Genomic DNA, 12,123 nt, shown 5'->3' with positions numbered 1-12,123 from the left:
GTGTGTGATGGTCCAAAACTTAAAACTGGGGGTCTAAAGTTCCCCATTTAAGAAACCCAGGAGAATCACATTTTACCATGAATATAAATGTCGTTTTTCAACATCCGACTGTTCAGTGCCCCCTCCAAAGGGCACCGAACTTCGATGGACTCCAAAGGGCACCGAACTTCGATGGACTTTCCGTTTTAATTTCCGTTTCATTTATTTTCAAGTTTCAAATATTTTTATTTTATGCGCGTGACCACCAGAAATAGTGATCGTAATTTGCTCTTTACTCACATCATAATCACATTTAGTGCATGATCATAAGCTCAAGGCCCCTTCCATGAGCTGTCAAATGTTGTAAAAAAGGAAACAATCTAATCATGGCAGAGGTTTGGCTGACAGACTCTGTTGAGTCATTCTTCAGATAAAAAAAAATGTCAATAAATATCTTAAGGTGATACGATATCACTGAATGTGCAGTATTTTACGAATAAAGCAATTTTTTCTTTTAATAACCTATTTATTTTTACGTTTGTTAAACGGCATTTTAAGATGTAAAAATTGCAGTATTAAGTGAAAACTTCAAGGAAATTTTGACAGGGATGTCGAATGAAATCAAAACACACTGAAATCAAATCAAAATGAAATGAAATCAAATGAAATCAAAAGGGCGTATCCGCAATATACAAGGAACAGCTGAGGATATTAAGTTGAAACTTTGAGGGGATGTTGAAGAGTGATCGGAGTGTAACCAGCCACCCCCCCCACCCTTTTTAGATACCCTCTTCCGAAAACGTTTTGTTCAAAATATTCAACAAATATGCCTCCAGGGCTTTCATCCTCCCTCACAGCCCCGGAGCAAGAGCTGTAAGTTATGCAAGTTACCCATTCTTTATACATAACTTCGGTTATTGAGAAAAGAGAAATATTTTATCCTGGGTCTCCAAAAAGGGGTATTCAGGTGAAACTTTCAAAAATGTTGTGGAGGATGTCAAACAAAATCAAACCAAGCTACATTCAGGATGTTGACAAAAAGACGTATCAGCAATATCTAAAGAACGGATGAGAGCACTAAGTTGAAACTTTCAGGGCATGTTGAGGGGGATGTAAAAGAGCGATCGGAGGGCAACCAGTCCCTCCTCTCCCTTTTTAGATACCCCTTTCCACAACACTGGTTGAAATTCTGAAGAGCCATTTTTTTTCAAAATATTGAAAAGGTCTAACAATTATGCCTTCAGGGATGCGAAGCCCTCCACACAGCCACTGGGACAAGAAATGCAAATTATGCAATTTATCCATTTTTTACATGCGGAATTTATCATTAGGAAAGGGGGGAATATTTTATCCTGATTGTGTCCGAAAAGGCTAAGGGTATTGAGACGAAATTTCAGGGAATAATGAGGGGTATTATGAACAAAATTAAAAGACACTATGTGCATCCAAGTTATCAAAAAGGCGTATCAGCATTATCTGCAAGAACAGGTAACGGGAACAGTAAAGAGTATTAATTTGAAACTTTCAGGTCCACTACTAATGCTGCTGTGACTGTAACTGCGACTGCTTGTGAGACCTACTGCGACTTCTTGTAACTGCAGCTACGATTACTTGCGGTGGCGACTACTTACAACAACGACTACTTGCGACTCCGAGTGCAACTACTTTCGACTGCGACTACTTGTGACTATGACCGCAAATACTTGCGAATGCAACTACTTTTATTCGCGACTACTTTGAAAATCAAGTTGAAACTTTCAGGGCATGTTCAGGGTGATATTCAAAAGTAATCAGAGGGCAGCCAGCCCCAGAAGAATTTCCCTACTTAGAGGCCCCCTCCTACACACTGACCAAAAATTTGAAAAAAAAACTGTTTAAAATAGTCAAAAGCTCTAGTTACAGTAGTTGTGTTGAACAGAATTGAAGTGAATCAAGTTATACACACATCAGTGGGCATAGTATAACTTGTTAAAATCAGTATCCTAAAAAGATTTAGTCAACAAAATTGAACGGCTCTAGGGCCTTCTCACCTCCCCCAAACTTGATAAGTATAAACAACTTTGACTTATTTTGACCCGTTATCTTTCAGGGATCATTTCAACAGGTCTGATAGGAGTATACAATGCAGGGTCCTGGACACAAGCCCTGCTTCCTCTTTCAGCTTTAAAGTTAAGGTGATCGTGTTATACCTTGTTGAGATGAGGATTGTAAAAAAGATTTGGTCTACATAATTGGAGGACCATGAGGTCTGAGCTGCAGCTTCCAGGACAAGGGCCCAAAATTACACAAGTATCCCATTTCAAAACACCATCTTCAGGGATCAATGTTTGTCCAACGATGGACATGTTATGCCATTTTGAAAGAAGAATCACACACAAGTTCTTGACTGTATAGATGCAAGGTCCAAGGTACCGATATCGTCACCCCCGTCTGGCCCCGCCCCCGCTTGAACCTTTGAACCAAGGTCCAAGGAAGTATGTAACTTTAATCCTTATTGGACCCTTTCCGACTCCTTATTGTTCGTGGATTAGTTTGGAAACGGTCTTAAGTCATCAGATGACTGGCCTAAACTAAAACAGTGCAAATAAATATATCTCACGTTTCTGATCTTTTTGTTGCTTAAAAGGAGCACCATAATTTCTAATTTCCAAAGGATTTAGGATAAAACACTAGAAAATACTGTTCTTGTTTTCTAGGACTATTGGTTCGATATGATCACCCTGGAAAGAGAACAAACAAAAAAAGAGACACGAATCAGCTATCTCGATTCTTGACAAGAAAAATATGAGAAATTCATCATTTCTGCTGATGGGAGCTTGAAACCTACAACTGGGTTCTCTGATGTTTAAATACATTATACGTATGTTTAAATACATTGAAATATTGTATTTACACAGCGGAAATAAGAAATATTGCAATTTAAAATCACTAAAAACAAAGCACCAGGTAGCACTTATCGGGCCCACCTCCCCCTCCAGATTACTGGCAAGACACGTGATGCCCCGTCTCGCCTTTTCCACCTCTCTACCGATAGACATGTGAAGGCAATATTTTATGTTATATAGGCCGAAATTGTCACAGTGGGGGGGGGGGGCTAAAACCCCTCATCCAATCACCAATAATTAGGGCGTAGACCAAAAATAATCCTGGAAATCAAGAGGGATTAGATATTGATTTCTACCAAACACAAAGAACCGTCACTCTTCCTTCATAATAGCTGATGCACACTTATATATCACGGTATATAACTTTATGAAATACGAAGCAAACGAGTTCAGTTAAATGGAGCTTTAAAATAAATGTCAGAAGCATTTTTTCTCCAATAAGAAGGGAGGTATAACGCCGCAGCACCCTTATTCCGGCTTAGTCTGAATGGAGGCAGATTAGAAATTATTTCCTACTCCCCCCCCCCACACAAAAAACGACATGCACACCCCTTTCTATGAAGGCTCATTGAGAGTTAGACAAATTGGGCATTGAAATATACTCTTAGGTATCTGCCTCCCCTCACCCTTCACAATGACCCGCCACCTCTCCTTCACACTCCTTCATAAATGTGCTGATGCACAATTATATACCATTGAATCTACTTTCATGAAAAATCAAGTAAATCAATGTAGTTAAATCAAGCATTAAGATAAGTATCTATATTAACTATTTATCTTATATGGACTGCATGACTTTTCAGGAACGAATGCATCACCGTGTGACATTGCTTCCTTTACAACTGGGAAGTTCAATACATAGTTTTTTGATATTTCAAATCGATGGGCTACCTCAGAATTTTGAAACAATAGCAACTTGTTCCTGTTTGGGGCAAAATCGTGATCTGGAGCAACAAAATGGCAGAAAACATCACTTTCCGGAGATACAATTTTTTGGTCGCTTGAAAAGGCCACTGCAATTCTCAATTTCCATTCGACAGAGCCCTCTCCTGATCTTCTAGGACCATCGGTTCGATACAATCACTCCCGGGGAGAAAAAAAAACAATATACACACATCCATGTTTTTTTTTTCAGGAAAGAAAAGCAAAGTTCCACATTTTTATAGATGTAACCTCTATAGTACGATTTTCTGATACGCGCAACCTAAAAATGTGATTTTTTAAAGATTACTTGCCTTTTGGAGGGGGAGGGGCTTTCTCCCAAATTTAAAAAAACAGGCAAATTTTCTCAGGCTCATGACTGTAGCTGGGTAACATTAAACTTAATGAATTTTCTATATTTGGAATAAGATATTGCCCAGGCAATCGACAATCGACATTACCCGAGGAGAAAAAAATATGCAGAAGTTTTCAAACAAAATTAGTATTAACAGCCATCCCGAGAAATAAAAATTTTATCTGAGGGGGTGGCAAATATATACTAAGAAATAATACAGGACAATTATTCCCTTACGATAATATTTATATACCTTACGATAATATTATGAAATGGTCATGATATAGTTTTGATAATGATGATTTGTGATAATAATTTCCTGATTTCAAATGAGAGTTTGAAACTTTGATCCTAACAGCAACAGTCAAATGAGAGTCATCAGCAAAACATGGAAATATTCCTATAACATTTTTATCATCATTAATTATACTCAAAGTTACGATACTAGATATACTGCAAAGAGCATCTATACACACCACAAACCACAATGGACCCAAAGCCGATCCTCGAAGAACACCGTAAAGTATATACGAAATAACTGAAGGGATTCCATGTAATATCACACTTTGGGAACAACTAAATAAAAATGATTCAATCAAATATAGACGTTTTCCTTGAATCCCACGATTAAAAAGGTTTTCAATTAGAATATTACAATCAGCTGAATAAAAACGCTTTAGTTATGTGTAAAAATACAAAAGCCACCTTCATTCCCTAATCCAAAACATCATTAACAGAAGAAGTGGGCAGCAAAACAGCCTGCCCCGTCAACCGTCTCTTTCTAAAACCAAACTGATGTGAACTAAAATAATATCTATCAAGAGGCGGTTTTAGGGGGGGGGGCGCAGAGGGGGCATTTGTCCCGGGCGCAGAAATTTTAAAGGCGCAGAATTTCAAATACATAATCTAACGGTTATAATCATTTTGTAGTTTTTAAACTTTATTTTTATTAAAATAGAGTAGAGGTAAAGTTTGTCAACTATTAAAATTCGGCCTAAAAATTTTTGGGAGACAGAGGGGGCGCTAATCAAGATTTTGCCCCGGGCACAAGAGAGACCAGAACCACCAGTATATCTATCTTCCAGAAACATCACAATTCTGTTATTGATAAGCTTTTCAATTATCCTTGAAATAACTGTTGAAAGTGAGATTCGCCAATAATCAGGAAAACAATTCATGTCCCCTCTTTTGAACAGCAGAATCAAATTTGCACATTTTAAAAAATCTCGGGGAACACCTAATCTTAAAATTCGTTATTTAAACCAAGAAAATGACTAAATATAACAGGTAATACAAATCTCAGAACCTTTAAAGAAAGAAAATCTCACTCAGGGATTCAGCTTTCCCATTCTTTATACATAATTCCAACACAGTGCCCTGAAACACACATTTAAATACACTGAAACTTCACTGTAATCCAGCAGATAGTGGCGGGATGATCCATCATCAGTAAACACAGCTATAATCTGTATTTGTAAGATAAACACAAATCTGAAAATCCACTAAGGTGACTATTCAAAAATTTGACCACCATTCCGTCCGAGGCCATTCCGTCCGTCACTCGCAAATATTTCAAATGAATACTTATAGAAGTAAGATATTTCAAATTTTGGTCAGGCTGGCTGTGCTGGGTGCATGGTCAAGGCAGCGAGTTAGCCACAAGCGGAGCAATAGCTACATGTAGTGTTTTGCTTTGTTACGCTAAAAATTGAATTTAATTCTCATATTTGTAATTAATTACTTACAAAACCTATAAATACCCACTTAGATGGAAATCAAAGACCATTTATGAAATAAACAAATTGTTCAGTATCGGACTTCTAAACTGAAGCATTAATCTTGCAATCAACAAGCTAAAAAACACCATAGTACCAATCGTGACAGAAAATAGAAGTCAAACGTGAATGATGTAGGCTACATACTTTGTTTTGTTTTAGGACAATCATTTTACAATTTTAGCCTCACAAAGTTCAGAAAAGGGGAGCTAATTCACAAAAATGTAGTTCTTTTAATGAGGATACAAAAAAGGGTATTTCTTAAAGTCAAAGATTTAGGAGGCAGTTTGCCTGTATTCAGATTTTCTCAACGAAAATACCCGAAAAGGGTATTTTTCAAAGTCAAAGAGAAATTACCTCCAACCCCCAGCACCCCTACTTCACAACAAAAATTTGGAATCCGGTAAAAATTGTAATTGTACTTCTAAATTATAGATAGTTGTATGGAGGTAAAGTGTAAGCGCAAGGAGTTAAATGTCAACTACTTTAACTTACTTACCTTTGGGCGGGTGAAGCGTACTCTTCCAAAAAATCATTACAGAACTTCAGAGTGATGTCAAACTCTCCAGCCGTTAATGAAAGGAATGCTCCAGCAACAATGGCCGATGCTCGAATCTTACTGGCCTAAAACAAAGCAGCTGAGAAATGGCGACGGTTAAATCCGACTGGATTGCAAAGAATCGAAGAATACTTAGCGTCGATTGCAATTCCTTTTAGCCTCGATTATGAAACTTTTTTAATTCATACGTAGAAGATAACTATTTTGGAAAATAATAATCAAGGACATGGTTACTCCAGACAAGAATAATTTAAAATAAATCAAAATGAAAGAAAAAGAAAGAAAATTCGAAAGGCAAGACTGTCCCACCCTGTTGTCAATAGATTTGGCCTTTGACCCTCTGAAATGGCCCTCGCTTCGATAAGATATTCAAGAGTAAAATTTCATATACAGTAAAAAAAAAAATAAGGGTAATATGCAAAATAACGCAAATAATTCTTATTCACCTAGTATCCTTCTCGTAAACGAATTTATAACATAAAATTTTGGTACAAATCATAGCAATATACATGTAAATGCTTTCTTCCGTTGTTTTTGCAAAATTTTAATGTTTGGCAAAGTGTTCTTTGCCTTTCTATACCATGCGCGGACTCCTCGCTCGATGTAGACTTTATGCAGAGTGTAGTTTTGGGAACATATCCCTTACGTGCCATAGCTTACAAAAAGGAAAAATATACCCATTTTACTTATCGTTTTAATCATCGCTAAACAATAAACGTCTGAGTTGTTATTACAAATTCGCAAAACTTTGTGTGAAAACTTTAACCATCGTCAGCAACGTTTTTGCGCTATATCATAGCTACAACGATATACAGGACTGGGGAATAGTGAGGATTTCAAGTTTGCTAATAGTCTTATCATGAATAAGATGTTCTTGTCTGTTAATGTTACTCCTACTCTTCATGCATTTTGTACGAGAGAAGACGTTTCCGAGTCAGACTTCATCCGTTTCTATGTCACGAGGTCAAGCGCTGCGATGATCTGTGGACTGCATTGAAGCATTTAACCTGACCAAATGAAAATTGGATCTGTCTTAAATTTCAATGTATTTCTTACAAAATGATAAGAAAGTATAATATTCTAAAAATAAATTCTAGTTATTAGAATTTTTTCCGCTGCCTTATGCTACAAAGTCTTAATCTCATTTGATGTTTGGGGCATGTAAAAACCTTAAAAAAATAATAAAAAAATACTTCCCTCGCCTTTTTTCGTGTAAAATGGAATTAAAAAATCAATTTTATTTGTAAGAAACTTTTTGATCATCTAAGGCCAAAAATTTATAATGTTACTAGTTTTTTTTAGTGCGCATAAATACCTACATTTTCTCCATCAAAATCAACCACACTTCCCATGCGTTGCTGGTGTATATGGTATATGGCGGGCTATTTTAACCAGAGAAATAAGAAAACACATAATCAAGTTCAAGTTCAATATGGGTTTTAATTTAAAAAAAAAAAAAAATACACTTAACTCAGTTCCTTGTGCATTGATGCACGTTTGGGCCCGTAATAATTGCACACTCTAAATACAGCGTGGCCTCCTGTCCTCTCCAATTTCCACCCCGAACCGCCATCAAATAACAATAAATTTAACACAACTTCTCCTCCTCTCACACCCCTTGAAGTATCAAACTAAAATACAATAAATAATAATAATATCAAAAAATTCTAAACATAATAATAATAAAATAAATATAGTAAATAAATTTTTAATCTTTTAGATATTTTTTCACATTCTTTTTAAAGGAGCCGAGAGACCTATATGACTTCAGCTCTTGCGGATGTGCATTCCACTCTCTAGCACACGCAATTCTAGGAGAAAATTTCGACCTAGCTGTCGGTGTCGGGGGTATATAAATGTCTGATGAAGATCGTGTATTTAAACTATGGATTTGTGATGCTAGTGTGAATAAGCCTTTAAATGGTGATGGGAGTGTTCCTGAAAAATATTTAAAACAAAAAAACGGTGCAAGATAGTCTGTAAAGTGATGCCATTGATAGTCGGTTCGGTGCTGGGACTAAAATTTGAAGTGTTTTGTTGTGAAGTGAGTTTAGTCTCTGTAAATGTGTCTAGAAATTAGATTGCCAAAATGTAGAACAATATTGAATGTGAGGCTTGATAACTGCACTGTAAATCAGGATCAGTATTTTTTTAGGGAAATGGTGACTGAGTTTTCTCAAGATTCCAAGGTTCCTTGAAAGCTTCGTCTCGACACTTGCTATGTGGTGTCTGAACGAGAGGTTTTCGTCGATTAAAACCCCTAGGTAACGAACGTGTCCTTTTTCTGGTCTCTTGATAAGTCCACGAGAGGTTTCAATACCAATCATATTAGGAGCCAGCAAATCTATACGTGAAAAAAATAAAACACTCGATTTGTCAATGTTGATGACTAGACGATTTGCGTCCATCCACAGGTACGTTTCTTCAAGAATGTCTTGTAGCTTCGTTTTGAGAGACTTGCTGTTCCATTCTGAGCTTGCCATAAGTGAATCATCCGCAAATGCCGTTAGTTCGTCCTAAGCTTCTACTATAGACCCCGGCGTCGTTTGTGGGTGACATAGTTTGCAACAATAAGGGCTACGACTTGCATGAGTCAGTACTGGCTGAAGATCATTTACGTGAACAAGAAACAATACCGGTCCCAATTTAGAGCCCTGTGGCACCCCGCAGTTAACTAGGACATCATTTGTATGGTCATTTCCTGTGTACATTCGACGATTTTCCAGGTAAGACTTAAACCAATCTAGGATTTAGCCACGAACTCCAATATGATCCAGCTTTCTTTGTAATATTTCGTGGTGCGTGCTATCAAACGCTTTCTTAATATCTAGAAGCACTGCTGCCGGTAAAGCACCCGAATCTAGGATTCTGTTTACGAATAAACTTAGTGAAGTAAGGGCGTCTTTGGTTGAATGGCCAGCCCTAAACCCGAATTGGCGGCTGTTAAAAAAGCCTTTGGCCTCTAAATATTGGTAAAGCTGGTTTTTCATTGGTGTTTCAAAGACTTTCGAGAAAACTGATAAGATTGAGATTGGTCTATAATTTTCTGTGTCTGTATGACTTCCACCTTTGTGAAGAGGTATTATCTTTGCCTTTTTTAACATTTGAGGAAAGACCCCTTTATCTAACGAAAGATTTACAAGGTAAGTTAGCGGCTCAGCAATGGTCGTCACTACTGCTTTCAGTGCCTTTGTGTGGACCAGGTCGAAACCTGAAGCAGAAGAGCCCTTTAAATTTTTTACTAGTAATTTGAGTTCACCTACTGTTGCAAAACTTACTGCCATTGATTTCATACACTTTAAGCCAAGGTATTCTTTGTATGATTTAGATGGTATCTCGACGGAATTTGCTGTGGTATTACCGATATTTGCGAAAAATGTATTCAGCGATGCAGCAACCTGTGTAGGTTCGGTAATTTCTTCATCATTCACGACCAATTTCGCTGGTAATGTTGAAGACTTAGTGGTTGGCCGTAGTACCGAGTTGATAATTTTCCAAACTTTTCGACCATCCTTCCCGCTTTCTGTCAGCTTTTGCTGCAGGTAGCAACGCTTTGCTCTTCGTGACACAGTCCGAAGGACTTTCCTGTATTGCTCATACTCCTCTAGCCGTGCTAAGCTCGGAAAGCGTCTATACTCTCCCCAAATGTGGTTTATCTTATTCACACAGACCAGAATACCATCCCTCATCCAGGGGCTAATTGGCTGGTCTTATTGTCGTTTATTAGTTCTCGGGTTTCTCACGCAACATCTACTGTATACATCCAAGAACGTCGAGTGAAATGACCCAAATGCTTCGATTACATCTTGAATCTCCATTATGTTATCCCAGTTTAATTGCTCTAGTTCCTGTTTTAAATGCTTTAAGTTTTCCTCTGTTAAACATATAATCGGTAACATAGGGTTGATTCATGACCTTATCTTAGCTGGTTCTGAAAGGGCGAGTGTTGCATGAATGGGGAAGTGGTCTGATGTATCGCTGACGAGGACTGCCACCGACTCTGGGAGCAAGGAGCTGAATATGTTGTCGATAAGTGAATGCGTACTCTCAGTAACCCGTGTCGGAATCGTAACAGCAGGATATAGGCCTGAACCTGCCATATTATTTAGCAAATCTGCTGCTTCGGCCGTTAGCGGAATACTGAGGTTAATATTAAAATCTCCCATAAGAATAAGCTCGTTTTTTTGACACTGTGCTAGCTCCAGAACTTGAGCCATATGTTCCATAAACTGAGACGTTGACCCTGACGGAGAACGATAAATTTCACCCACAAAAGCGTTTTAATTTGGGGACAGCCATACTTCTAGGAACAACGACTCGAAAATTCCTTCAATATTTCGTGTAAGGTCTTGCCTAGTTTGAACCGTGTGTGTGTCGCGGATATAGATTGCTATACCACCCCTAAAGTAGGGTGAAATAAGAAACAGAATAATGAAATAATAAAGTAGGGTGAAAATATCTCCCCTACAGTAGGAGAAATAAGAAACAGTAATCAAAAGGGCGTCAAAGGGTGTGTGCGTCATGATTAATAAATATCAGGTAAATAGAAGTAATCGATGCTCCAGGGATTGTGACCCCCCCATCTATTGGTATAAAAAAAAATGTATTTCTGTTCTTCCTTGACTATATCACACATTTCACTAATATATTAATATATCTGTCATTTGATCCTTACAAGTATTCATCGGCTTTATTGCCGTTACTTCTTTTAATCGTGCCAATGATTTGGCCACACAACCATTGGTCAGGTATGCCCGCAACAAGTGTGATGGAGCGGAAAATAAAATTGAACTATCAAAGTACCAGGTATATGAGAGCAAAACAAAGTCATAAAATAAATTTTTGCTTTGAAAAAAAAAATGCACAAACAATAATTCAGGTAGCGGGGGTACCAGAAGACTTTTGGGGGTGGAGGTAATAGATTGTTTTGATAATACTCACTATCTATGGATTTTTTCTTGGATCGAGATACAAGCTTCTCTTTTATTTATAAGTGTGACCGATTCCTAACTACCCCAGTTATTGATAAGATGTAAAAAAAAAATAATGAGAGATTTGCGAAAGTAGGATTTCAAGTAAAGGACTTTCCATACCCGACTCACAAAAACACAATTTCGAAAAATTAATTTTTCTTGGGCGAGATAGGATTTTGCAAATGGTTACATGTTCCAAAGTATCCGATAAAACACATAAAATAAAGTAAAATAGTTTAGACAAATTCTAAAACGAAAATTTTCTGTCATTTTTTTTTACTTGTTAAGAAATAAAAGGAATACAAGCATAGAGATAGAAATAAAACAGATATATGGCGTCAAAATCTTGTATTTTTAAACTCATTATGTAGTTTCTTTTCAAGGTGATAATCTACATAGCCTGTCAAATTGACGTCACTACGACATAATTTGTCATAATTACGGAAGTCGTTAATAGTGTCGTAAGGTCTAGTTTTACCAAGTGAATGGCCAAAATTGTCCAAAAGAATTCAAGGGGGAATGCTAAGTATAAGAATTAACATCTAACGTTTAACAAAAGAACACGAGAAAGCTACAATATGAAAATAAGTTATCTCAGTAAAATAACGAATTTTCCAGAAAAACAGAGATTTAAAAAAAAAGAATTATTTCTACGCCACTTAGGTTAGTGCCAAAC

At 37.1% G+C, this 12,123-nt stretch overlaps 1 protein-coding gene across 2 annotated transcripts in view; it reads right to left on the bottom strand.

Moving 5' to 3' along the window:
- The window catches only part of Not10 (CCR4-NOT transcription complex subunit 10), a 97,149-nt gene that overhangs the window by 45,406 nt on the left and 39,620 nt on the right, over positions 1-12,123 (bottom strand). For both annotated transcript variants that reach the window (XM_089095106.1, XM_089095105.1), the window contains exon 10: positions 6,415-6,539. In XM_089095106.1, the coding sequence (XP_088951232.1) occupies positions 6,415-6,539 (125 nt within the window). The remainder of the gene's footprint in view (positions 1-6,414; positions 6,540-12,123) is intronic.

This window comes from Artemia sp. Qi Xiang Cuo, chromosome 10 (assembly GCF_049724085.1).
Source record: "Artemia sp. Qi Xiang Cuo chromosome 10, ASM4972408v1, whole genome shotgun sequence".
Taxonomy (NCBI): domain Eukaryota; kingdom Metazoa; phylum Arthropoda; class Branchiopoda; order Anostraca; family Artemiidae; genus Artemia; species Artemia sp. Qi Xiang Cuo.
This window is presented reverse-complemented; position numbering and strand designations above follow the sequence as displayed.